At 45.8% G+C, this 27631-nt stretch overlaps 1 protein-coding gene across 1 annotated transcript in view; it reads left to right on the top strand.

Annotated features, from left to right (window-relative positions):
• The first annotated feature begins 3713 nt into the window (after nt 1-3713).
• The window catches only part of FSTL1 (follistatin like 1), a 53860-nt gene continuing 29942 nt past the window's right edge, over nt 3714-27631 (top strand). Inside the window, exons 1-2 of the mRNA XM_046658807.1 lie at nt 3714-3844; nt 3985-4041. Of these exons, the coding sequence (XP_046514763.1) occupies nt 3842-3844; nt 3985-4041 (60 nt within the window). The 5' untranslated portion in view covers nt 3714-3841. The remainder of the gene's footprint in view (nt 3845-3984; nt 4042-27631) is intronic.

Here is a 27631-nt window from a genome sequence, read left to right as displayed (position 1 = left end):
TACTCACATACTAACAGTTGGCATTGTCCAACTATCTAATTTTTGCCACTGTGATGAGTGTAAAGTAATATTTACCACTTATTGTGTAACCTTGGACAAATTAGTTAAACTCTCTGTGTCTCGCTTTCCTTGTCTGTAAAATGGGAGTAATAAAATAACACTGATTTCATACAGTGGCTGTGTAGTTTGAGCTGACCTTGAGCATCCTTGCCCCTTGGCCACTTGGGATTCCTTTTTTGGGTATTGCCTGTTCATACCCTTGCCCATTTTTCTATTGTGTTTCCTGTCTTTTTCTTATTGATTGGGTCACATGTATATTGCAGTTATGAGTTCCATGTTAGTTTTACATATTGAACATCTCCTTCTAATCTATCATTTTTTCTATGATTCCCTTGATTGAACAGGAATCTTTAATCTCAATATAATCAAATCCATCAGTTGTGCCCCAAATGAAGAGAGAATAAAGATACGAAAAACATTGTTTACGCCCTAAGCAACTTAAAATCTAGCGGGAGAATCAAGAGCAACAACTATATGAACAAGTGTTAAAAATTGTATAATAGTAAAAAAAAAAAAAAATTGTATAATAGTATGCAATAAAATGCCAGGTTGGAAGGCTGTATAACCAACTGTTAACCTTGGAAAAGCATCCAAATTTTTCTGAGCTTCAGTTTCCTTAGTTGGAAAATGGAAGCAATAAATAAAAAAAATACCTTTCAGTTTGTTGTCATAATTAAATAAAATAAGACACGTGGAATGGCTCTTGTGGTACCTGGCACATAGTATCAACTGCTATTCAGATACAAAGCAGATCAATGAGGTAATAATGGCTACCATTTATGGGGGTAGTACCTGCCAGGCACTTTCTATAAAGTACTTTATTTAAATTTCACACCCCCCTGCAAAGCGTTATCACTGTCCTTTTTCAGATGCAGAAACCTAGGTTCAGAGAGTTTAAGTAATCTGACAAAGGTCACACAAGCTGGTAAGTGGTAGCACTGAGATTAAAAGCCAGGTTTGCTTGACCTCACACCTCATGTGCTTTCCAATATGCCAAGTTATTGTCAGAAAAGGAGCTAGAGAAGCAATAAAACTTTACTTGGGTCCTGCAATAGAAGAGACAGAATTTGAACAGAGAGAGGGAGAAAGGGCAGAAAGGAGATGGAGCTGGATTCTGAGGGGGTGTAGTGCACGTGCAAAGGATGAAAAGTATTGTGAGTCACTAGAGGACAGAAGGGAAACCTTGCACATCACAGTTCCCTTCAGTCCTGGCCCAGAGACTGTAACCATGGGCCCTCTAGGATCAGATCAAACTAACCCCATCTTAACAGAAGGTTAAGCTTGTTTTACAGGGAGAAGCCAAAAAATGCAAGTCATGTAGCCAGAGAATGCACAGAGGAGAAAATCTTGACCTGAAATAACGCCTGAAACCAAAGTTTCCTCCACCCAACCCACCTACAGAACCAAAGGACCGGGACACGACTGGAACTTGAAAGAAAAAAACGTAACTTGGACTCTCAATGGAAGCGAGGGGTCCACTGTCTAGGAAGATCTGGTGTTAAAGGCCCTTCTATACTTTACCCTGAGTGTTTAAAGCGCTCCAATCAAAACCTGCCTTGCAAGCCCTCCTGCATACCAGCCTGGTCCCCCAGCCTCTTAAATTTTGCCCCAAGCTCTGGATCAGGAGACAGATTTGAGAGGCTCACCTCCTGTCTCCTTGCTCGTGGACCCCACAATAAAGCCTTTCTTTTCTCAAAAGCTGGTGGCGTAATTATTGGCTTTTTATGTCAATTGGGCAGAGAAACCCCCTTTCGTGCAGTAACAAGACTGGGACAGAGTAGCTGGTGAGGGGACATTTATTCCCTTCTTCTTTTCTTTCTATAACAAAGAAGCAGGAGTGCATTGTCTGACTGGTGAGCGTGCAAGAGGAACTGGGGGTGTGCCACTCTGGCCCCTCCAGTTTGGGGAGCAGGCCTGTCCCAGGAAGCACATGCTTTCTTCCTTTCTAGAAACTGTAAAACTGCAGTCAGTTTCATACAAGCAGATTGTCCAACTCTGCTTGTGAGTGGGGGGGTATGTTCAGTTCTGGGGTGAAGTACAAGCAGAGATCTAACGCCATGGCCACCATTCCAGTTGTCACCAGGGACAAAGGTGACATTTTGCTATCAGTCTATCAGACTCCTGCAGCTATCTCAACGGATTCTGAACTTGTGGAGGGAATATGGGGGTTGTTTGAAGTCCCCTAAGATGGCAGCAGTTGGCACTCAACAAACCACGGTCAAAGAGTGAATACGACAAGTTCAGAGGACAATGAGAAGACTGGCCTGACTTGAGCAGAGGGCATATGTTAAGCAGCTGAAGTTAGATGGATACGGTACCCCAGAAATGGAAGACTTACAAGAAAGGCTGAGTTTGGATTTGATGGGGGAAGAAGAGTGCTGAAAGCTTCTGAGCAGGGGAAGAGCGTGAGGAAGACAGTGTTTAAATCAGGTAGTGAGTCTACGGCAGTGGGTTGCAGTGGAGACCAAGGGAGGAGAGCCCGGAGCTGGAGGCAACCAGAGGTGGTTTCCAGAATTCCCAAGTGAGGGAGGATAAAGGTCTGGCGTAAGGGAAGAGAAAATGTGACTGGGGCTGAAGGGATGCAGGTGATATCTCAAAGGGAAAACTGCCAGGGTATGGTGACAACCAGGTTTGGGAAGTGGAGATAGGTTTTCCGCGCACCACTCTGAAGGAGGCGGATGGGCAGGCCAGGGAGCTGGTGGGAAGTGGAGCTAAGCCTCGGGCATGTTAAATTTGAGGCGTCAGGCGGATTTGTTCTCGGCACCAGGGAAACCGATGCAAGGTGGGAAAGAGGCCACAGCTGGGAGCAGTTTGGGGCGTCAACAATGTCAAAGAGGCAGTGACATCTGAAGGCCTCCGGGAAGAAGTTGGTAGAGCTGGGAAGTTTGAACATGGAGGGTACCTGGGATGACAGGGGTGGGAGCAGGGACACAGGTGCAGGGTGGGCGGAGGGGAGGGTGACACCAGTCGCTCCTGGACCTCTGGGAAGGGCGGGATGAAGCTGCGGGCAAACGCTGGAGTCAAGATCTCAGCAGAGGAGGAGGGCCGCCACCTTCCCCCCAGGAAATCCACAGTTGAACTCAAAGCAGCCTTCCCCACGCTGGCCAGGCCTCTGGGCCTTGCGCCCACTTCCTCGCACTCTGGCTGCAGTGGCGCCCTGGACCCCAGCCTGTGGGGGTCCCTCTGTGCCTCCGGCCCTCTCTCTATCAGCCAGGGGGGCGGCTCCGGCTCCCCAGGCCGCAGGGCGCCTTTTCCTCCAGGTTCCCGCCCCACACCGGGCCGGGGGCCCCGGCAGCACCGCCCACCTGGCCACCGCCGCAGCCGGCGCCCGCAGCCCGCCCGAGCCGCTGCAAGCCGGCGGCCCCTCCCGGGGTGGGGTTTCGGCCTCTCCCCCCCGAACACACCCCCTCCGCCTTTGTTGCAGCATCTCCCCGGACACCCCCCTCTCTGCCTCTGCCTCCACGTCCTGGGGTCTGAGGGGTGCTCGGCTAGGGGCCCGGCGAGGAGAGGGGTTCGGGCGGCGCCAGGACGCCCGCGGGCTCCCCGGAGCGAGGGGCGGGGAGGAAGCAGCGGAGCCCGGAGCCGCGGGGCCCGCTGCAGCAGAAGGGGGAGGAGAATGGGGAGGAGCTGGGGGGCAGGCAGTCGGGGAAGGAGGGGTCTTAAGGGGCGGCGAGCGCAGGTCGGATTTCCTCCGAGGCTGGCGATCAGCGGAGCTCCCACCGTCCCCTAGAGCTCGCTGCAGCCGCCCTGCCCCGCGCCCTCCGGAGACCGGGACGGGACCATGGTGAGAGCGGGGTGCGCGGCGCGGAGCCGAGGGCGGCCCGGGGTGGCCGGGCGGAGGGGACGAGCCTGCGGGACCCGAAGAAGTTTCTGGGGTCGGCGCGGGGCCCGGTGCCTTCAGTCTCGCTCTTCTCTCTTCCGCAGATGTGGACACGCTGGCTCGCGCTCGCGCTGGTGGCCGTCGCCTGGGTCCACGCCGAGGTAGGCGAGCGGCTGCGGAGGTCCGAACTCGGGCTCCGGGGCCACTTGGGTTTGCGCGTCAGGCGGGCGGCGCGTTCGTCCTGGGGATGCTCTCCCGGGTGGGACCGGGAGTTTGCATACGGGGGGTGAGGGGGGCGCTCCGAGCAGAAACGCTACTTGGGAAACTTAAACCTCAGAATCGGGAAAAGTAGTTTGGGCCGTAAGCGGAGCCGCACCGCGGCTAATATGGAGGGAGAGCGGGGAGGGGAGAGGACGAGCGGGCCCATCGCGACGGGGGCGGCGACAAGAGCAGCAGCCGAGTTCAAAAAGGCGCCTTGAGTTCTTTCCTTCACTTCAGAGGAAACTGAGAATAGTTGCGGACTTTTCCCTTCCGAGTCTGTTTCCTGGGGGGAAAAAAACCCCACGGGATTCTTTTCTTTTTTAGGGCGGAATACAGTTTTTTCTCTTTTATGAAAGATTATGATTCGCTGAAATTTGGGGTTCTTTCTTTGTATAATGTCCTCGGATTTTGTGTTATTATCAGGGCCATGTCATGACCTTTTAAAATCTCTATTTTTCCCTTAAAGTAGCGTTGCGCAAGTGTGAGACATCCCTTCCTCTGCCCTTGGGGGCTCCGCGTTTCCAGTCACAGTGTTTCAGCGCTTTTTTGGTAATGTTTTCTTTTCAACTCCAGTGACCTTCCTGAGACAGTACAAACAAACCAACAAACCCTTCCCTCAAAAGCCCCTCCATTAACTCAAAGGTTTATGGCTAGAAAATAAACAATTCTAAATTCCCTGTGCTCCAGTCTCCAGAAAAGTGAGGTCAGAAACCAAACATTTGATAATTATGGCAGGAAATGTGGAAGGAATTAAAAAGCATGAGGGAGAAGAAATGGAATGTACATTACAAAAGAAATAGCTCCCTGGTGGGTGGTTATTCCCCCTCTTTGAATTTTTTTCTTGGTATTGCAGCTTAGCCTCACCCTTAGCATCTCAGCTTGACTCTGCCTAGAAAAATCATAAAAGCAATCAAGCTCTTTTTGATTTTAAGAAAATACACCTTATCCTGAACTCTCATCTAATTCAGTACTATGTCTTTGGTTGAGCTGGAAACACGAGCTGTTTTTGCTCACAATGAAATAAAGAAACACCTACTGGATATCTGCTTTGTGTTATAATAAACCCCATTTTAGTGATGGGGAAACTGAGAGAGATTACAGATTTATCCACTGCCCTGAGCTGTTCAATGGTAGGAGTAGAACTTGAATCCAAGTCACTCCGGTGTCACACCCCGGCCTCTTCACCACCACCCCACAGGAGGACCATGTATTTGCCAGGCACTGCTTATATAGCAGATGCCGGGCTGCATGCAGCATTTCTTTTAAAGCTTCCTGAACCTTGTAGGGTAGGTTTTGTTATCCCCATTTTACAGAGGAGGAATCAGGTTTAGGGGGATCAGGGAAGCTGCCCAAGGTCATAGTTCTGAAGGAGCATCTGAACCCAGCTCCCTCCGCCTTTGGAGCCCATCTTGAACTCCGGGTCTGCTTCTCAGGCGTTTTGTTTTCCAGGGTTTGGATCTGAGGGAGGATCTCTCTTTCATGGGCTGATTTAGCCCTGGCTGAGGAACACCCAGCCCTCCCTGCTGTGGTCCTCAAAAGGCAGCCGCAGGCCAATGACGGATGAGGCGAACCCCTGGTTGGTTTTACAGCGGGCTTAGGAATTGCCAGCCAGTGTGAAATCGCTGGAAACTGGAATGCAAATACAGATGAGGTGTGAGGAGGCTGTTGGTTCACTCACCACAAGGCTGCGTGGCCCAAGGTCCAGGATCTCACTATTCTAGGCAGCCTGCATACACCCCCTCCCCCCAGTGCATTGCAGGGAGAAGCAGAGCTCTCATAGGAAGTTCCCCCAGCAGCAGTTTCCTGCTTGAGGTGGAAGAGCAGAAAGTCCTCTCACAGAATTCTCAGGCAAAATCCACAGGGAAAGAGGCAAAATCAGGAAGTGCTGAGGCATGAAAACTGAGGGAGTTGGTGCAGAAAAGAGGCTATGAACTCAGAAAAGAGGAGTGAGGAGTAGCTATGAGCTAGTTATATTTTATGACTCCAGGTTATTAAGGGTTATCTTTTAATCAGTCCAGTCTCTTGGTGTCTGGCCCTAGTAACATTTGGCAAAATTTTAATCCATGTTTTAATAATAATATACCTTTAATTATTAATGAAAAGGTAAATTAACCTTAGCAATGTGGATATTATTTTAAACATTTTATCCTGTTAATAGTTAATAGTGCTTGCAGTCAAAATTTTTTTCCTTGTTAGCTATAACAACATATAGAAAACAAAGCCAAATAATGATATTTATAGTCTTTATTGACATGAATCCACTTCTGTAGACTTTAGGGCTAACATTGTACAAATATGGTTGAACTTTTTAGAAATGAAATTTAGAAAAGAAACTGAGTTTTCTTGGTGCCTTTTGGTTTAATACAAACACAAAGATTCAATTCAACAAATTTTTTAAAAAATATGATCGCCTGACACATCATGTTGATATTTGAAGAAGCGAAGCCTTTGGAGTAGTAGACATCCAGAATCAGAGGTATCCCAAGCTTGGGAAAGGGTGGTTGTCATCATTATTAATGCCAAGCTTTTTTTTTTTTTTAAAGATTGGCACCTGAGCTAACATCTGTTGCCAATTGTTCTTTTTTCCTTCTTCTTCTTCTTCCCAAAGCCCCCCGGTACATAGTCGTATATTCTAGTTGTGAGTACCTCTGGTTGTGCTATGTGGGATGCCGTCTCAGAATGGCCTGATGAGTGGTGCTATGTCTGCACCCAGGATCCGAACCAGCAAAACCCCAGGCTGCCAAAGCAGAGCCAGCAAACTTAACCACTTGGCCACGGGGCCAGCCCCTAATGCCAAGCTTTAAATCTTGTTTGGTTAGAGTCAAGAAACTATTAACAAATCTCATTAAGGAAAGTGTCATATTTTGAGTATTTTCCATGATCTCTTACTGGCACCTCAGGGTTGCTTTTTGATTGCTCCCTTTCTTTCTTACTTTCTCTTGGTCTTAATACTCTATCACCATTGTATTCCTTCAGGCAGCCTCCATCAAAATTCTGCCCCATCCACCTGAGCTCGCACTCATGCACTCTTTAGAGTCTGTGCTGGAAAGGGGGTGTTGAGGGGTGTGGCACGTGTCTCTTGATGAGCATATCTTAGTGTCTGGTATGGATGAGGAATGGGAGGTGTGCCAGCAGCAGAGGGAGAGCTTCAGTTAACAATCACACAGCTACCCCTTTTCTCCATTCTTCTGGGAGGGGGCTATGTGGCCCTGCTCACTCGCCCTCACCAATTTCGCTCCCATTGAGAATTACTGCAGTTCCCCGAGAGGTGTGGATGGTGGGGGCTGGGAAAGGTTGAGAAGCCAGGTGCTAGGGCATGTGCCCTTGAGCCTCAGTAGGCTCAGTCCCTTCTACATGGCAGACTGGAGGGGACCCTGTGGGCCAACTGCTTCCCAAGGACAGCCTTGGCAGGTGTCCAAGCGCTCTGATCCCCAGCATTCTGGCTCTATAAGTTCATCATGATAATCACATGTACAGGGGAGTGATTCACACAAATCAGAACACTCATTTCAGTAAGGCAATGCTTGACCCACGAACTGAGTGCATCATTTAAGGTAATAGTAACAAGGACAGTAACAATAGACAAGATTATTAGGGCATTGTCCCTCTGAAGCCAGATTCCTTAACCTCATTTACACCCTGTTATCAACATACAGTTAATCAGCCACGAAGGGTTTTTTTGGCTGATGTGGGATCTCCTCTGTACTCTCTGGAATTATTCCAATGGTAGATTCAGGCAGGCCGAGGGTCTGACCCACATCCACTGACTGCTTCTTGGAGCTGCAGCAAAATTAGGGTTTTAATATCCATCTTGTACATTAACCACTAAAATAATCTCTTGTTTGTTTACCCTTTGGCAAATAAACTGCTTGCTGTGATTCTAAAGACCATCGCTGGAAACTGAGATGTGAAAACAGCAGATACTCTGCTGAGTAGCCAAAACAGATGGGCAAGTGCCCTGAAAATTGTGGCCCTGGCCATTGAAAATGTCTTTAGAAGAGGGGGGACATGTTACAGTTCCCATAGAAGTCTCTGCATTGGGTGATGGAAAGCAAAAGTCAGTTCCCAGGCTCAGAGGAGCTAGTTGGGGAGGACCTGTGAGGTAGAGAAGATCGGGGGCATAGGCTGCAGTGGATGTAATGTCCCAAAGAAGAAAATTAAGTCTTTAAAATCAGCGAGGCAGAAAGACGTGTTTCCAGGAGAATGGAGAAAGGAAAGGATGAGCTGTAAATATCAGTGGTCACACATGGAAAATTGAGAATGTCACTGTGTCTTTTTCCTACTCCTCTTCAAATAACTGGACATCCAGACAGAAAATTTCTAGCAGCCACAAATAGTATTAGCTTAATGACACCAGATATGATAGGATTGAAAAGCCCCTTACACTTAGATGGGTTCATTTTGTAAGCCAGGTGATTAATGTCCTGCAAGTCAAATTCTTGCTTTTCTCTAAGGTGCTGTCTTCTGGTGCCTGGGACTTTGGTGCGGGGCACTTTGTCCAGGAGCAAGTAGTAATGGTAGGAGCCTTCCCTTCACGATGCCAATCAGGCAATATTCCCTGCTGCCGGCTGAGCATGCCCTACACACAAGGCAGAGTCATGGATGAAGTGTAAGACCTGTCTCTGCCCTCAGGTTGCTTACAATGTAATGGTGGGCCAGGTGCTTTTAAACTCTGGCAGCTATAATGTATATTATTATAACTACGTGATGAACAAGTATCTTTACAATTATTATTGCTTTTTTTTTACATCAACATATTGATTTTTAAAGTTCTTTTACATTAGTACAGTACACACATCTTTAATGTATAGCTTGATGAACTTTTACATATGGATACACCCATGTAGCCACCACCCACTCAGTCAAGACTGAGGGAGTTGGTGCGGAGAGGAGGCTGTGAACTCAGGGTGTGTGGAAACAGTTACAATGAAAAAGGTGAGGAGTAGATATGATCAAGGTTACATTTCACCACTCAAGGATCATCATCATTTAATTAGTTCAATCCTTTGAAGTCTGGCCCTAGTAATGCTTGGCAAGCTTTTAATTCATGTTTTAACAATAATAAACCTTTAATTATTAACGAAAAGGTAAATTAATCCTCTCCATATGAGACTTGCAATTTGGATATTAAGTGTTTAGCTTGTAGTTAACAGTGCTTGCAGTGTAAAATTGTTTTTCTTGTAGCTACAAGGACACATAGCAAACACAGTTAAATACAATCTATATTGACCTGAATCCATTTTAGCAAACTTTGGATCAGCTTTCAGGGAGCTGACTTGACTGTTTGCAGAGAATATTCCAGGGCTCAGTATAATCTATGCTGAGAAACTCAATCAAGGAAAGAAACTCAAATAATGCTATTTGACCACTTTGCCCTGGTCATTATTACTTTTAAAGAGACTCTACATAAGATGCATTTAATGTTTATGATAGCTAAAAACTTAAAACCTACTACATATCCAACAACAGGAGAAGAGTTAGGAGTTAACAGAAATATGTTATGTAGCATAACATGTTACATATGTTACAATATGTAGCAGCCACTAAAAGTTATGTTTACATAAATTTTGAAAGCTCTGGCAAATGATTATGATTTAATTTAAAAACAGAACACCATCCCCACCCCCTGCCAATGCCTTATGCTCACAGCTGTGTAAAAATTTTTGGAGAAGTATAACAAAATGTCTTAAAATCCATTATGAAGATTCCTGTGACCTCTCTCCTTTTTCAAGAGGAATTTACCCTCCTAATATATGCTATCTTTAAGTATAAAAGTTAATGTGTTATTTTCTGATAAAATATGAAAATAAAATATGCTCATAAAAAGATTAGAGAATATAGAAAAGACTAGAGCAAGGAATAAAATTACCCATAATTCCACCACCTAAAGATAAACGAGCTCTTCCTCCCTCCTTTCAGAGAAATTATCAAAATCGGTGAACAGGTGTAAGTGATGCACCTAGTAGACACTGTAGGGAATAAAAGTAAGTACCTCCCAACATCATGAGATAAATGGCCTCCAGAGATGGCACAAACATAGCATGCATGTCACCACTACCCTCTCCTTTACCCATGACAGACATTGGTAATCACTCGTAGAATATTTTCCTTCTGAGCCTGGAGGAGGTTTGAAAATCTTTCTCAGCAATGTTCTAGATAAGCACTAGCAATAAGTCTGTCTGTGAGACACAAGATATTTGCCATTCTTGTCAGAAAATTCAATCCAATTTGACAAACATTGGTATATCTTTAGCCAAAATTAAGGTGATGCAAAGGCAGAGTTTGGGACTATGTGAAACAAAGACAACATGGGGTAATAGGTGATAGGACTAAGGTAGCAAATGGATGAAAGTGTCAAGAAAAAACTCTTTGTTCCTGGCCCAGTCTTCTCAGTTCTTTAGATGAGTTCGAACACCTTCAAGTAAGCCAAACCCTCTAATGTTGACCATCAACAAAAGTATGATAACGAGAATTTTCTTGGCTGTTCTGATGGAACAAACGGTTGCTCTTGCTAAGGCTCTGAGAGCTGCTGCTGTCATAGATAACAGCTTCTGCATTAGCAGCCGTCTGGCAGTAACCTGCTAATAGAAAGCTTTTTGGGTAATTGGAGTACAAAATATATCCTATAAATCTGCATTTTCTGCTGTGGTTAGAGGATTTCCATGTAATCTCTTCCCAGACTTTTTATATGCTCATTTGGAAGCCATCACCAATAAGCTCTTCCCAGGATTAAGTCTGAGTTTATGACCTTTAAAATGTTCCCTGAATAATCCCAGACACTATTTGTGACTAAGCTGTTGCCAAAACCAGGCATGTGACACATGGCAAAAGCCGTGACATGTTTTAGGCCCAGATTTATACATGCATGTGTTGTGGGATATTTGCTTGAATGGATGTAGGGAAAATGTCTCTTTGTCTTTACTTGTTAGTGTGGTCAAGATTTAAAATCCTTGTGTCTGAGGCAGAATTTGTCTTTTTCCTGCCAGTCTTTCGTTTTATCCTTTAATGATAGAAAATGAGTGTAATTTATTGATCTGCAGAAGTGCCAGACATCACGTTCGTCACTTTGCACATATGCTGCTACAGAATAGTGTGGAACTAAAAGGCAGTTCCCTATAGGTCCCTGTTCTGAAGGGGCTGCTGCCACCATAGCTACAGTACAGCTCAGAGGGACCTGGCTGCCAGGGGCCAGATCCATGGCCTTTGCAGAAATTACCACCCCCTTCCTCACCTCTTGCTGCTGGTTCAGAAAACCCTGAAATGTGGCCATGGGATGGATGCCTTCTTGGAGTTTGAGAGGCTGCTCTTGAGCCTCTGGGGCCGTGTCAGCCTGTCCACCTTGTCCACTTGACCGGTCTGTCCAGTAGGCGGCAGCTTTTGTGTGGCACACATCTGAGATTGTGTCTGTTCCTGGGGTGCTGGTGCTCTTTTCTCATTTCCCAGTTTCATGTCCCTCAAGCCTTCCAGTGAGCTTCTTGCACCTTTCCCTCTCTCGTTCTCGTCTCTGGGTGTTTCCAAGCCTTGTCTTTTACACAGACCCTGTCACAGAACCTTCTCATTATTAAGGACATTGTAGAAGAATAAGAGTCTTGACATAGAAGTCCTGCCCTGCCACTTTCTACCTCCTGTCACCTTTTTGAAGTCACGTAATATCTCTAACTTGCAGCTTCAGTTAGGAGCGGGGCTTTCGGGTGGCGGACCAGGTTTGAATTCTGACCTTGTCTTGCTGTGAGGCCTTGAGCAAGTTACTGAACCTCCCTGAGCTCTTTTTGCTCATCTGTCAAGTGGGAATACTGGCTGTCTCTCTGCCTTTCTGTCCACTTAGAGAATGGAAAAGGTTTCTTCTACTCATGGCACATAGTCGACACCAAAAACAAACACCTGCAAGAGAGGACATCCTTCCACCGGTCCCTACTAGGCACTGGCAAAGGATGTTTTTGACTCCGTAATGACTTCAACAAGAGAATTCTCAGTTTACACGTGGACATTCACTAGGCCTGTCTGTCTTTGTACAGCCTGCGTGCTGGCTCAGGTGTTATTCTGTTTACAGATTGATCCTTGAGAGGAAGTAGAGCGTCATGGGCGAGCGCTCAGGCCTTGAAGCTAGATTACCTGAGTTTAAATCCTCGCACTGCGCTGATTAGCCCTGCGATCTTGGGGAAGTTGCCTAACCTCTCTGGGCCTGTTTCCTCATCTATAAAGCAATTAGCAGAGTGTCTTGGTACATGGAGGGCAGTGTTAGCTATTGTGGTCATTCCTGTAGTGTCTCTATTGGAAGAGCTCTAAAAGCCATGGGGTGTGTGCTCATGGCTTGCAGAACTCTGCTCACCTCTGACTCTCTCCTGAGATTAAGACTCACTTTCTTCTTAAAAGACAACTAGGATTATTTATTTCAGTGGATGCTTTGATGCCCAGAATTCATATCAGAACCCTTGCTTCTACTGAGCCAATCTTGCCGTCAGACTTCTAGACAGCATTTCCTCTGTGGAGCCACAACCCTCTCATTCCTCCAGGAAGAGAGTGAAGCCCTCGCTGAGTGCCTCCTGTGCTCAGCAGTGGGCTGTGCCGGCCAGCACAGCTTCCTCCCTAAAGACACGATGAACGAGAGAGCGAGCTGGCGAGGGAAGAAGAGAAGAGGCACAGAAGAGAGGTAACAAAACTCCTCTGGAATGTTTCCACATTCGGTTTTTGTCTCCTGAGTCCCTCCTTCTTACAGATGGAGGTGGCCACCAGATATCTTGGATTTTTTTCTGGGCTGGTCATTTTCATATATTCTTGCTGTAGTCCCTGCAGCCTGCCTGTTACTGGGCCACGAATTCTAAACTTGGGGTTTGGAAAATAGAATGAGGCAAAGGAATAGAAGCCTTTGCTTTCATTGTTTGAATAATAAATACCTCCTCTCAAAGACAGGATAGGAAGGATTCCTGGATCCGGCTGGGATTGTCCCTTTGGAAACTAAGGCAACCCTTTGGGTGTTTTGCACACAAACCCTGGGTTCTCTGCTGGGCGCTGCTGTGTCTGGCAGCCAGCCCTGACTGCAGCCCCATGTGGCCACTGATGCCCAGGCCTGGGAGCCCAGTCTCTGTTGCTCCTTATGTGGCTCTTTGCTCTCTTCTTTGTTTTTCCCCTCTCCCTTCTTGTCTCTCCTTTTCTTTCTCATCTTCCTCCTCCGCCATTACAAAGAGGTCATTCTGGAGTGTTTGGCTGGATGGGGAGCTGCCAGATCATCCACAGACCACCAGCTTCACATTTTATGCAGCGAGAAAGCTGCACAGTGTGGAGGCATTATTTTGCCTCACCCATCTGGGACAAAGGGAAATTGCTCACAGGAAACTCAAGAAAGGAAAGTAAAGAGCACCACAAACCCGTTCTCGCTCAGGCACTGAGTTAGTGCTGGTGACTAAAATGCAGACCTTGTCCCCAAGGCGTTTGCAGTGGAGGAGGCAGACGGGGACACGGGCTCAGAGTGACCCAGTGTGGAAAGTGCGAGGACAGGCCTGAGAACCTGACCCAGCACTGGCGGGTCTGGGAAGGCCTCCAAGAGGGAGCACCCCACAAGCCGAGCCCTGAAAAATGAGTGGTGGGGAGCCAGACAATGGGCCAGAGGAGAGGAAAAGAGCCTCATCTTATTTCATTCTCCGAACTCGATAATGCAGTTCTTATAATCGTCATTTTATCAGTGAAGAAACTGCGGCTCAGAGAATTCGGTTAGTTACCCAAATCAGCCACCTAGTAAGTAGTAAAGCCAAGATTCAAACCCAGGACTTCAACTCTCAAGGCAAATGCTCTGGGTTCAAGTGTGCTCAAGGTCCGCTCAGGCTTATTTCTGAACGTGACTTTGAAAACAAAGCAAAGACATTTTTGCTAGGTAACAGGGACACAAAAAAGAAAACCCTGCATAGGCCCTGTCATTGAACTCTTCCCACCATACCAGCTATAAGTGCCTGGAGCGACTTCAGGCCTGGTCATTCTGGCCACATCGACAGCGGCATGGTCTTGGTTTGGTTCAGGTACAGCTGCGTCTCTGACCCGCTCTGAAGGGTAGTGGTTCCATCAGAGCACTTGCAGCATAGGCAGTGCCTCAGAAGATGTTTTAAGGCAGTTTCTTTGTCCTGCAGATGTATTCACAACTCTTCCACACTGAATAAGACCAAATGGCAAGATAGCTGTAAGAGTTGCTGTGGGGGGCCGGCCTGGTGGCGCAGCTGTTAAGTGCACACGTTCCACTTCTCAGTGGCCCAGGGTTTGCCGGTTCGGATCCCAGGTGCGGACTTGGCATCGCTTGGCACACCATTCTGTGGTAGGCGTCCCACATATAAAGTAGAGGGAGATGGGCACGGATGTTAGCTCAGGGCCAGGCTTCCTCAGCAAAAAAGAGGAAGGCTGGCAGTAGTTAGCTCAGGGCTAATCTTCCTTGGGGAAAAAAAAAAAAGAGTTGCTGGGTATGGTTGTTTAGTCTGTCCACTGCACAAATGTGGCTGGCTAAGAGGCAAATGGGGCTGACTGCATCCTGCACTCTGTTTACCAGGCTGTGTGCCCTAGCATGGGCTTGTCTGTCCATCCAGAGGAAAGGGTGTCTTTTCTCTAACGGATGTGTAAAGCTCCTCAAACCCAACATTTTCTCTTAGATATATGATGCTAATTGGACTCAGGTTGCCATTTCTCCATCTATACATTTTATAAATTGATGTCGTTCAGAGTCTTATAAAATTTTTACAATAGACCTCTATCAAAAGTTAGTTTTGTATTTTTGTGAATTTTCTTCATGGATTAGCTAAGATGATACAATGAAAATTTTAAAAATCTATTCTTTTGCACCCACAAATGTGCTTCTTTTGGCTGTTGCCCAACTCAGTCTAGTTTGGGAGCTATGATTCCCGAGGAATTAAGTACAGCATTCCTAGCTTCCCTCTGATTCCTGGATTAGCACAACTTCCCTCAGCCCACAGCTGAATTCCAGCCCCGAGGAAGAAATGTCTTGGAGTGAACTCCCAGCCTGGAGCCTGTCAGAGGTGGTGTCATGTGTTTGCCTTAGCTGAACAAAAAGCAAGCAGGCTTTCCGGGCTCGCTCCGCCTCCCTACACCCCCCTCTGGAGAGGCCGGTTAGCGTCTAGACAGTGTCTGCTTGGCACTGCGCCTTCCAGCACAATCTGCGCAGTTCTGCAGCTCTGGCTTGGGTTGCCTCTCCTCGCTCATTTCCCCAGTTTTCTTAGTCTGCCTTAAACTGTCTCAGTGGCACTGATGTGAGCCACACACATAAGAAGCAGGTGAGTGAATCTGTGAGATTGTCAGGGTTCAGCCGTCTTGAGAGGTTCACAGTTGAGAAAACACCCACAGTGCCGGCAGAAGCTGGGGCTGAGTTTATAGAGATCCCCGATGGCAGCTGGCTTCCAACAAGCCTCCATTTGTTGGCCAGAGATGGGCTGGAGCAGATAACCCGGGACAGACAGTGGCACCCAGGCCATGAGCCTCATTACTGCCTTCCACTGTGGTGTGACCTTGGGCAGGTCACTGGACACCTCATCTGCAAATGATGAGGGTCAGAGCAGGCGAGCTCTAAACCCAGCTCTGAAATCCCATCCCTCTAGAAGGAGGCGGACATTTTAGGTTGAATTGTCAAATATTCTACCTAATGGAGTTAGGATAGTGGATAGGTCTTGTCTTAATTGACGGCCTGGGCAGGAACAGTTTTAAAGAGAAGCTGGCCCAGGAATGGGAAAAGAGAATGAATAAAAGCAGGAGGCATTTTATGTCCCTTACTTGCTCCTGCAAGTGTTGAGTGCAATATAAACAGTACAGCACGTGGCACCCAAACGGTCTTCATGCCCAGGAATCTCAAACACCTGATTTTTCCACTTTAGAAACCAGCTGCTCAACAACACTGGACAGGAAATGAAGGATGCTGGGTCCCCTTGGGGTTGAGCAAGGACGCTTTAAAAAGAAAAAAAGAAAACCCCAAATTCCAAAGTGTGTAACTTGAGCTTCTATTGAACTTATTTAAAAAAACAAAAACAAACTTTCTTCTGACCTTTGTAAATATTCACATTATCATTAAAAATAATAATAAATTTTCATTAAAAATAATGATGCAGTATTAAAATGGCTTACAGAAAGTTGTCTGAAGATGTGGCACACTCTAGCTTTGCTTTCTGGAGCCCTTCTTGCCTTCTTCCCATGTTGCCTCACCCATGACCAGGATCCTGCGTTTCCTGAGCACATATTGATGAAGTCCCTGCCTGGTCCCATGCCCTTCTAAGTCAGTGCAGGGCTCGTGTTACAGCTGGGGGCACTGTTCTTCCACCTTGACCTCAGCGGTTAAATCAAGTGAAGTGACTTGCGAGGGTGAACTCAGTGAGGAAACAGAGGCCAATGCAGATGTTTTAGTCCTGCTTAAAGCTTGGTACCTTCACTGCACTCCAGTTCCCGCATCCCACCGGATAAGCCTAGAATATTAAGTTGTGCTGACTGTTGGTCCTGAATGGGGGGCCAGCCCAATGTTGTATGTGCTTTCCTAATAAGGCTACTTGTAAAACGAGAATTGAGTTAAAATTGGCTGTGCTCTAGGGTAGACTATAGACCGAGACACACAGATAAATTTCACTACTTAATTGACACTACTGAATTGACTTAAATTTCACTATTTAGAGAACATGACCATCTACCTATAGCTCAAATACACTTCTCTCACAACAACCAATTCCTGTGGAGACTGATAAAGAGAAGCATATACGTTCTGTAGGCACAGGTTCTACCAACTGTAGATCAAAAGGCCTACCACAGTGTGTCTGTACCAAACATGGAGATGCACACTTTTTCTTGTCATTAATCCCTAAACAATACAGCATAACAACTATTTACATACTATTTACATTGTATTCGAACTTATAAGTAATCTACGGATGCTTAAAGTATATGGGATGTCGGATGTAGGTTAAATGCAAATACTGCACCATTTTATAAGAGCGACTTGAGAATCCTTAAGTTTTGTATCCATGAGGATTTGGAAACCAGTCCGCCTGCGGATGCTGAGGGATGACTGTAATTCAGTTTCCCTTAATTTGACTGTTTTGTTTAATTCAGTTTAGTATTTGACTTCTGGTCTACTGTCCTGATCCCTTTCTGAGCCCAGGCAAATAGATCAGTGCTTATTTTTGTCGCTGTGAAGTTTGCTTGTTAATGAACATCAGCTTAATCAATATGTGTTATTCATTCATTCATTCATTCCCCATCTCATTCCTAAAATGAGAGAGATGTGTTTCCTCTCAAATCCCGTGGTTACCATGTCCCACTAGCTCTGTCAGAATTAGGCTAACTGAGCGTAGTTTCCCTTATAGGGAAGGACCCACATTTGTGGCATAACATTTGCAGCAGAGAAAAATAAAATGGATGGAGAGCTCAAAGATGGTCCAGAGAAATTCTTGGTGACTCTGACAAGGATACCTAACTCATCTAAACTTTAGTACAAAATGGATACATATGGAATTCCTGTTAGAGCAGCTAAAAGCTACTGAAGCAGAATTCCGGTGCCCACACTGAGCACAGACTCAGACATACCTGAATGTCCTTCACTGTCAGGGTCTCCATCAGGAATGCCCAGGTGTGGCTTCTGGGTGGCCCTGGCCAGCTCACAAAACCTGTTTTGGAATGGAGGCAGAATTTACAAATGTCCAGAATGCTCAGCTTCACTTCTTCAAGGGCATCCTCATCCTTGGGTCTTCACTATATGCTCTAATTACGTTGCAACAGTTAATTGGGGGCAGGCTGAGGTCTACATCAGAAGTGGGACATTCACCTGGCTTCCCCTCAGACTCCTAAGAATCTTTCAGGATTATGTCCATTCATGCTCTGTTCCCCCACCTCCTCTAGTCTTCTGTGCTTGGCATTTTCTATTTCCTTTCCTTTCTTATCCTGTGTGGCCTTGGCCTTGCCAACAGCCACATGCAGGGAAGCAGACTTCCTGGTTTAACTATTTATTTTAAGGGTAAAGCCTTTTACTTTATGCATTAATTGGTGTCTGCATCGTGTTCAACAGAACAGTAATTTTCTGCGTGGCACCGAGGGCTGGCTAATGATCAAAGAAAACCCCAACACAAGGACAGCCACTTCAGGTGTGAGTTCATTTGGGGTTTCTCAATTTCCTTTTTTGGGGTGTGGGACAAGAAGGGAGAGTGAGATCGGGAAGTGTTTTGAGTAGAGGCCAGACATTCAAGTCTTTCCTTAGTGTTGGGTATAATAAATTCAGTACTTAGTGCAGACTTATTTCTTAATAAAATTTCTTAAGCTACTTCTGGGCCATTTTGTTTAAAGGACACTTACAAAGTTAATCACTTTCTCTCTGAGAACTACAACTGGAAAAGAGTCTGTGTTTTTCCTTATTTTCTACAAAAAAAGTGTAATATAACCTGGATAATAATAAGAAACTATGAAAGTTGGAATTTTTGTATTTGTGACACCCCCTATATAGGTACTCTCTGTTTTTAAACTAAAATGAACCACGAAGGTAATATGAAATCCTGTAACAACAACCAATGCTTGAGGATTATTAACCCCACTGTGTTGGTCATTTTCCTCTTAGGTAATTGCGTTTTTCCCTCTGAATTCCCTTTACACTTTTGATCAAACAGAGGGCTCTTCATTTCCCTCTTAGGTTGCTTCACCGAATTGCTAGTGGATTAGGGAGCAAGCTGGGCTCCTTCCCAGAGGCTATATTTCAGTTGGTGATTGCGTTATTTTTCTAGCTAATGCTGTCATTATTTTGCCCAGTATAAAATGGCATTGTCATTTCGTGACCATAATTACTTATGTTACGGTGGCCAGGACTGTAAAGACCTCATTCCCCAGTGACCTGTTGTTTAACTCCAGGAAAAAGTCCCCTCTGCCTAGGTTGGTGAAGTGAGTGTGTGTGTGTGTGGTTCCCAGATAGCTGAGGGCTATTATGGGCTCTAGATTACCAGTCTGTGGCTTTTGATGTGAAAACAGCCATATTCAGAAAACCATGACATTCTCTTTGAGGGAGAGACAAAAATTAGGGATTCGAAGCCCAAGGGTCTTGGAAGCATGTGAACTGTCCCCAAACAGTTCTTGTTTAGGAATGGATGGAGTAAACAGGAAGAGGGAAAATAGGGGTGAGGACGACCGCGGGAAGAGGAAGGAGGCAGTGATGGGGTGGGAGCCCCTCACCGTTGGCTGTAGTGCGGTAAGGAAATGAAGGCAGGGCGATAAAGTGGAGAACGTCTGGTCTTAAATGCTTCCTGAGGAAATACTGTGAGTGAACGCTGCTGATAGATTTGATCTGAAAAGATAACGTAACTGTTTTTGCTCAGTAAATGCATGGTCTGTAAGCAAAACTCCCAAGAGCAAATGATAATGTGAAAGTTGTAAATTAACATGGTGCCTGTGTAGAGTGTGTTCACCAAGGGAAATAATGATAGGAAGTACCTTACACAAAGTAAGTGCTCAATAAATAGGAGCTGCTATGCTTCTTGTTGCTTTTGCCTGAATTCCCCGGGAGAGTAAAACTACAGGGAAAGACAGACAGAGCCCAGACCTTGGTTTCTCAAACTCCGTGTTGAGTGATGTTAATATATGTGCTAGGTAGATGGCTTTTTAGTTGCAAGACTTTTCAGAGCCTTGCAATATTCATATGCATTATTTATTTTCCTCTCTAGGAGGAAAGGTTTTTGTTTGTTTTTTTTTTTTTGAGGAAGATTAGCCCTGAGCTAACTGCTGTCAATCCTCCTCTTTTCGCTGAGGAAGACTGGCCCTGAGCTAACATCCATGCCCATCTTCCTCTACTTTATATGTGGAATACCTACCACAGCATGGCATGCCAAGCGGTGCCATGTCTGCACCCAGGATCCGAACCAGCAAACCCCGGTCTGCCGAAACGGAATGTGCGCACTTAACCACTGCACCACTGGGCCAGCCCCTAGGAGGAAAGTATTATAAGCAATGTTTCCCAGACATTTCACCACAGAACAGCATTTTAAAACATACCATAAATATTTCAAGGCTAGTGTTCCATGAAACAGTTTGGAAACATTGGTCAATTCCAGGCAGATTTCTGTAAGTAGAGTCTATTTACATCTGACCCCAGGTCTTAGTGGGCTTGCTGAACTCACTTCCTAAACTAATTCCGTTTCATTGGTAAGGCATGGGACTCATCTGGACTCCAGGGCCAGTTTGAGAGAATATCCTTCTGGGAGTGACTCCAGACTGGACCGTGGGCATGGCCATGTCCCTGCCTACCTAAAACTGGCTGGATTTTTTGATTGTCCAGGAATTTTGAAATACCCAAAAATCTTCTTTTTACTTTTTCACGTTCCCTATCCAAACCCAGTCCATCAGCAAGTCCTGTCAACTCTACTGTCAGGATATATCACCTCTTCATGGACTGTTCTCTGTCTCCATCGCCACCACCTCATCCAAGCCACCTTCATTTTGTGCCTGGACTATTGCAGTAGCATCCTAGATGCTCTCCCCCTTTTCCTTCTTGCCTGTCTCCATCTGCTTCTCTACACAGCAGCCTGAATAATCTTCCTAAGACAGGTATCTGATCATGTCACTCTCCCACGTAAAACCCTCCAGCGGCCCCTTTGTCATTAAGAATAAAATCGAAATATCTTATCAGCGCCTACAAGGTCCTTCATGCTCCAGCCCTTGCCTGCTTTTCTCAGCTTACCTCTCACTGCTCTCCCTTTTGGACCCTGTGTCACAGCCACACTGACTTTCTTTTGTTCCAGAAACATAACAAATTGCACCCTTCTTCAGAACCTTTGCGCTTTTCTTCTCTCTGCCTGAACTGCTCCTCTCATCCTTCAGGGCTCAGCTCAAGAGAGCGTTCCCTAATGACTCGATCTAAGTGGTGCTCTCTGTCCCAGATCTCTCCGTCAGACATCCTCTATAGTCTTCTAAGTATTGACCACAATCTGAAATGATCTTGTTGTTGGTGTTTATTCTCTGTCCTTCCTCTAGAATATGTACTCCTTCAGGACAGAGCCCTTCTCTGTCCCATACACCAGTGAATCCCCAGCATCTAGAACTGAGCTTAGTGAGATGCCCAGTGAATATTTCTTGAATTAATCCACTGGCCAAATGGATTAATTAATGAACCCAAATATCTCATATGCTATATGAGAAGATGCACGGTATCTTGCCTATAATCTTTGTACCCCAACCATCTCTGTGCTGGATTCTCTAAGTGTGTTATGCACCTGGGAAGGTGGTTGACAGCACTTTTCCGTCAACACTTTGCTTAACCTTGGACGTGGTAGTAATGCTGGGCTTGCTCAGTCTGACCCCTGGACGCTGATGCTCTCAGCTCCAGGTGAAGCTGGAATTTAAGCAGAGGCTGGGTGAATAGTAAATATTTTTATTTTTTCCTTCCATGATCAGCAATTCTAATTTAACTGGGCATCATTCCCAGAGTAAGCTAATGTCCCAAGGGACTGTAAAATAAAGCATTAAATTCTGTTATTTCTTTGCCCCAAAGCCTCTGGTCACTTTGTCTTCTGACCTCACCATTTGCTGAGACCTTCACTTTTTGGGATCCTTTCTGCTCTTGCCCTCTCTCCTGTTTCATTTGAATGGCAACTGTGATGTCCCCAGTATGGGAAAAACAATGTCTCTGGACTTAGACATTAGATCTCAGAGAAGTCTTTTATTCTGGAGAAAGTTCCACCAAAGGCACAGAGATCAGCCGTGGGTGGAGTCCTGGGGAGCAGACCACCCCCACTTACCCTCAGTCTTACTTCTGTAAAACTCTTACAGTTCACCCTTCCACCAGTTTTCCTGACTTCCATAGCTTCTTGCTCCACTTTTCAGTGGAGTGAGGGAAACCAAAAGCACTTCAACATGTGGCATTTCTCCAGTGTTTAGTCAGTTAAAAATGAAGGAGAACAGAGCTTTGAGAACTACTGCTACATAATACTTGGGAGTGTTTTTACCGCAAATGATAATCTATCTGTAGCAACTAAGCTAGTAGGATTTTGTGTAGAGTTTCTGAGGCAGTCCTTGGGGGAATACAAAAAGAACAGAAAAGGAGGTCTTTGTGCATTGTTGGTACAGCTTTAGGGTCTCCCAGGATTTTAATCTCTGCAAAAATAGGGAGTTTGTCTACAATGGCGCAGAATACCTGGCAGTCCCGCATTGGTGGGTCTCCTGTCAGCTAAGGCCTGATTGGCCCGCACAAGTAGGTTTTACAGTTCCTTCTCCCCAGCTGTGACTTCCCAACTGTTCCAAGGAAAGAATGCAAGGCAGGAATGTCTAAGAAGAATAGAATGTACATGTTTTCATTGACTTCAATCTCAAGGCACTAAAAGTGTGTGTGGGGGGCTGTTTGTAATATTATTGAAAGCTGGCGGCAACAGAATATAGCAGTCAAGCCAAGAAAATGAAAAAAAATGTTTGAGAAGTATCCACTTCATTGCCAAATTTATCCACGGACTTTTATGCAAAAAAAAAAAAAAAAAGTGTATTTAAATAGTTAAGAGCAGGCTCAATATATGTAGTTTAATTAGCCCCTTATCATTATTTCATGAGATACGTTATACAAATCCTAAAGACAGGAGGTGGCGAACATTTTGTTTTCCTTAGAGAGGAGACTGGAAGGGTGAACAGACTTGTCCACAGGCATTGAAAGCAGAGCCAGAATTAGGCTGAATCACCCATGACGCCTGCCCGTTTTCAAAGGACTGGGTGTTCATTACCTCGGTATCCTGGTCCCAGATGCCGTCCAGCATGCTGCCCTACCCATGTGTTCAGATAATATCTGTTGACTTCAATTATGTACAGCACTTCTAAAACATTCCAAGTTAAAGAAAGTCTTACTCTTTCTACCTAAGCTTTCCTCCTCGATTCATCAGTAATATGTCAGAGCTCAAACTTACTGTGTAGAGCTGTGCTGTTCAGTAGGAAAAGCTACCAGCCATAAGTGGCTATTGAGCACTTGAAATGTGGTTAGTCCAATGAAGATGCACTGTGCGTGTAGAATACACTCCAGATTTCAAAGACTTAATATGGAAAAAAAAAGCATATAAAATATTTCATTAATCGTATTGATTACATACTGAAATGGCAGCATTTTTGATATATTGGCTTAAATAAAACAAATTATTAAAATAATTTTATCTGTTTCTCTTGACTTTTTAAAATGTCAGCGTTTTTAAAGTGGCCACTAGACACTTTTAAATCATCTGTGAGATGGATATATTTCTATTGGACAGCTCTGCTCTAGACATTTGTCACTTTTAACCATACGGTTCACTTAGCCGCACATTGTCTTGAGCTATCTCTTATTAGATTGTGTTGTTCTGTTATTTAAAATCCCATGTGTTTCTGCCCCCTCTCCTCATCTGAACTTAGGGACGTGGACTGAGCTTTGTCCTTCCTTGAGTCCCTAGCACCTGGCACAGTGTTTGCTGTTTTGCTGCTCGATTGCCCATGTATTGCTTACTTGCATGGAAATAGGTTTTGTCCAGTTCTGCGATGGACAGTGATAAGGAAATGCAGATTAATTTGTGTTTAGAGTGTTGCTTTTTTCAAAGGGACTGATTTTATCTAGTTCTTAATTTGTTCCAGAAAGGTTAACATTCCTCTAGACTGGACGATTAAAATCTAGGGGACCTGCAGGAGGTGCCAGAACTTCCTGACACATGTGCCCAGCAGAGAGCAATGCTGTTCATTGATGGTTACAGGTCGTAAGGAGCCCCTCATTGCCACCCAAAAATCTTAGGGATGCTCCACATTAAGCTTAGAGATTTGCACCCCACTTTTCAGGACTGTCTGGGTTTAGGTGCAGGTAAATAAGGCACGCTGGCCCCATTGACTCCCACCCTTGAGCCAGGGCTGAGAGAAGAGGGCCACCACCAGCCATGGTTACCAAGTAACTGCCAGGAACTCCTACCAAATGGCTGTGATTTCCAGAGTTCTGAGAAAATACTAGGGCATGCACCCTGGGTGGGCCTTACCCTTTAAACATCCTACAATTTTGTAACTGAGCTTGTGGCTGAACCACATGACCGTAATTTCTAGGCTGCCTATATTATGCCTAAAATACAGTCATTTCTGCTGGTTCCCTGGGAGAGTTTGACCTTTCCCTGGGTTTTGTGACTACAGGCTCCCTGAGCCACTGTTTTTCATTGTGTTGTTAAGGAATGTGTAAGAATGCACCTCTGGAAACCTCCCCTCTTCAGGGGGAGATTTATTAGGTCTTGCTGCTGTAGAATGATCCCACTCCATTGACCACATTATTGCTGTAAATTCATACAGAACCATCTGCCTTTGGCAACAATGCATGAAATGAATGATGCCATCTTTAGAAAAGCAGTTGGAAGGATTTATAATGACCAAGATTTTGAAGCAAAAGTTGTCCCACCCGCCCAGTTTCCCCAGCTTTGCAGCAACAGAACCCCAGGAACATCCTCATGTGGCAGTTGAGTCCAGGGAGACTGAAGCTCCAAGAGGCAGTCCGCATCCAGAGGAGTACTTTCTTGGGTTTCTCATCTTTCCTAGTTTGGGATTCCTAGGAAAATCGAGTCCCAGAATCTATAGCTGGGTTCCTGGGGGCTCATTCCAACACTGTAAAATAAAAATGAGCATTTCTCCCTTGGGCTGCCTAAGAATCAAGGTGACCGTGAGTCACAGTTTGTTCCTGTTGACCAAGTATGTCAATTTATGAGGTCCCCTTTTACTCTCAAAAATGTCCCAGTTTGGCTGATAAAATATCCAGTTGCCCTACTCTGAGCAGATATTCCCCCACTCCAGCTCATACCCCTCCCTGTCCTGCAGCACCCGTCCAGCATCTCCCCTCTTGAGGAGCTGGGCTCCATAGTCATACGTAATTTAAGCTTGCAGCTTCCCTCACTCGTCCTCAGACTCAGATCCAGAGAGCTCCCCAGAGGACATTATCACCTGTACAAACTCTCCTCTAGGAATCGACTTTTTTGGATGCCAGCTGAAGGGAGCCCTTCATTTGCATTTATAATTGCTCCAGGGGGTGTATATCTGGGGAGGAGGAAGCAGGGATGAGGAGGAATTGGGTGGGGAGGGTCCTCAAGAGTCTGGGAGTGGGCACGCTGGAGGAATGAGCCCTGCCCGTAGAGCCTGAGGGTGATGAACACCACCTGCCTCTGGCGTTTCCTTGGAAGACTGTATTTCTCGGACTCCAGGTTTCCCCCCACTTTTCTTCCGGCCAGCAGTTGCCATGGCAACATAGTGTCTGAGAACTTCTAATTACATCTGTCTGCTTCTCCTAGAACCATACCGAGCCACACATATGGAGACTTCATTTAGCCCAGAGTTGCTTGCTGGGTTTTAACCCCTTCTGCATTCCTTGGGCTGGAGAATAATTGCCAGGATGCTGGAGACTTGACAGCTGCTTTGCAGCTACACTGCCCCAAAGCTTCCCAGGGCTTTGTCCGAGTTTTTAAAGTGGAGATTCATGCTGTGCTGCTGTGCTGGGTCTCTGGATGTCTCTGCTCCATTCTGTTGCAGTCAACCCTAACCTCCCTGCAGTGCCCCCCACTTTGCCCCCCTCCATTCCGTCAAGTGGTCTCAGCTCTTGGTTGGACATCACAGTTCTTTTAAGGTGTCCAAGCGCCAGGGGAAATAAATCACTTGGGCACAGCTAAGTCTTTGCTCTTCCCTGGCAGCTCGATGTTTCAATTATCTTCCAGCCCACAGCAAGGTCAGCCTCAGGATGAGCCAGAGGGGAATAGGTGGAGACCCCTGGAATATTCTAAGGCTGGGGAGGGGTAGAACAAAGCAAGAAGCTTCTTTTTCTGGTTTAGGGAGACTGACCAACTTACCTCTCTTCTGCCTCATAGGGCAATGTAGGGGCTGGGGTTCCTGAGAAAAGTTAACACAAAACAGCTGCCTTGGATAATAAGGCTATTTTTACAATTTCTCTTGGCCTCTTCTTACTTGTTCTCTTCCTCTCTGCTTCTCCCTTGTATAGGCCAGCAAGGTGCCAGGCTGCTCTTTGCCGCCCCCACCCTATACTCTGAAGTCTCACCCAATTTTGCCTTCCTCTGAGGTACCTCACGTTCCCACATTACCTCATCTTCCACCCTCTTTCCCGCCACCAAATTCTCCTTCCCTCAGCATGTCAGCTAGCTTATACATTGTTATGAACAAAGAAAATGACTGGAAGCCATTTCAGTCCCCCATCGCTCTCCTGTCCACCTCACCAACACACACATACACCAATGTCTGTCTGTGGGTCTAAGACAATCTCTAATTAGTGAAATTCCAGGCTGAATATTTATGGCCTGATGGAGGAGTGTGGGGTCTTTAGACTGCTTCCCCAAAAAGACTGGTCCTGGAAAGGGGCAGCCCCAGGAGAGGAGTTGGCACTGGGGTTGTCTTTCTGCCCTACTCCAAGTCCTCAGGACAGTGTGGTTCTGTCGCCCTTTTATGCTTTCGATGAAGGTTGATTGAGTGGTACAGGGTACTATGCTAGGACCTATGGAAGAACTTTAAAACGTAATCCTTGTCCTCGAGGAACCTATAGTTCAGCTAGGAAGACAAATCTGCATAATCAATTCAAATTTTTAAAAAGTGATTAAAATGAATTCATACAAAGAGGAATGAAAGATCAGAGAAGGAAGGAGGAATTCATACCAATCCAAAGAAGGTCCCTGAGGATGGAGTGGTGTAACTTGAGCTAAGACTTGAAGGACAGGAGGAATTTGTGCAATCCAGACAATAAATCAGACTTCCCAGATGGTGACATTATTTTTTCAGCTGGTCTTGTGGGACATTCTCTGCTCATCTGAAGATTAGAGAAGCATCTCACAATATCTCATGGTGTTAACATTTTCAAAGGGTAATGTGTTCTCATTTCAAAGTGTAGACCCTCAGCAGCCCTTGGCCCCTTAGTTTAGTCTGCTGTGGCTACCTGCTCTACTCACAGACACCTCCTGAAGCTCCCTGTAGCCAGAGGACCTGAGAAGTGAGGGTTCCTGGAGGTGAGAAAGCCAAGAATCTTGAGGCCACATAAACAATGAGGTCACCCAGGAGGGAGAAAGAGGACTGAGCCACGTGCCAAAGACCTTGTTTAATGTGGCCAAGTAGATGACAGTGTCAGGCATCAGTGCCAGGTCGTGTGAGCCACCTTGGAGGGCGGTGGCTTAATTTTCAGGGTTAGAGGGAGCCATGTGCACATTAGGATAATGGAAAGGAGCTACAGATGTGATGGGGGAATATTTCCCAGCTCAGAGAAGGTACCCAAGTTCTCTGCCATGGTGGATTCCTTCCCTGGTAGGTACATGAAATCAGGAGCTACCTTAATTCAGTAGTGCTCAGGGCAAAAGGGGTGGAGAGGAGAACTTGTAGCTCTTAGCCTGTATCCATACCTCTTCAGCCTTCCATTAAAGCAGGGGAATAAATCCTACATTCCACTCAGAAGTCAAAAGAATGTGAATTCTATTTGATTCAGGCCTTGAGAGGCTTGGGGAGGTGGAGGGTTGGCCTGCTCAGGATGGAGTGCCG

The sequence above is a fragment of the Equus quagga genome, chromosome 4, assembly GCF_021613505.1.
Source record: "Equus quagga isolate Etosha38 chromosome 4, UCLA_HA_Equagga_1.0, whole genome shotgun sequence".
Taxonomy (NCBI): domain Eukaryota; kingdom Metazoa; phylum Chordata; class Mammalia; order Perissodactyla; family Equidae; genus Equus; species Equus quagga.
This window is presented reverse-complemented; position numbering and strand designations above follow the sequence as displayed.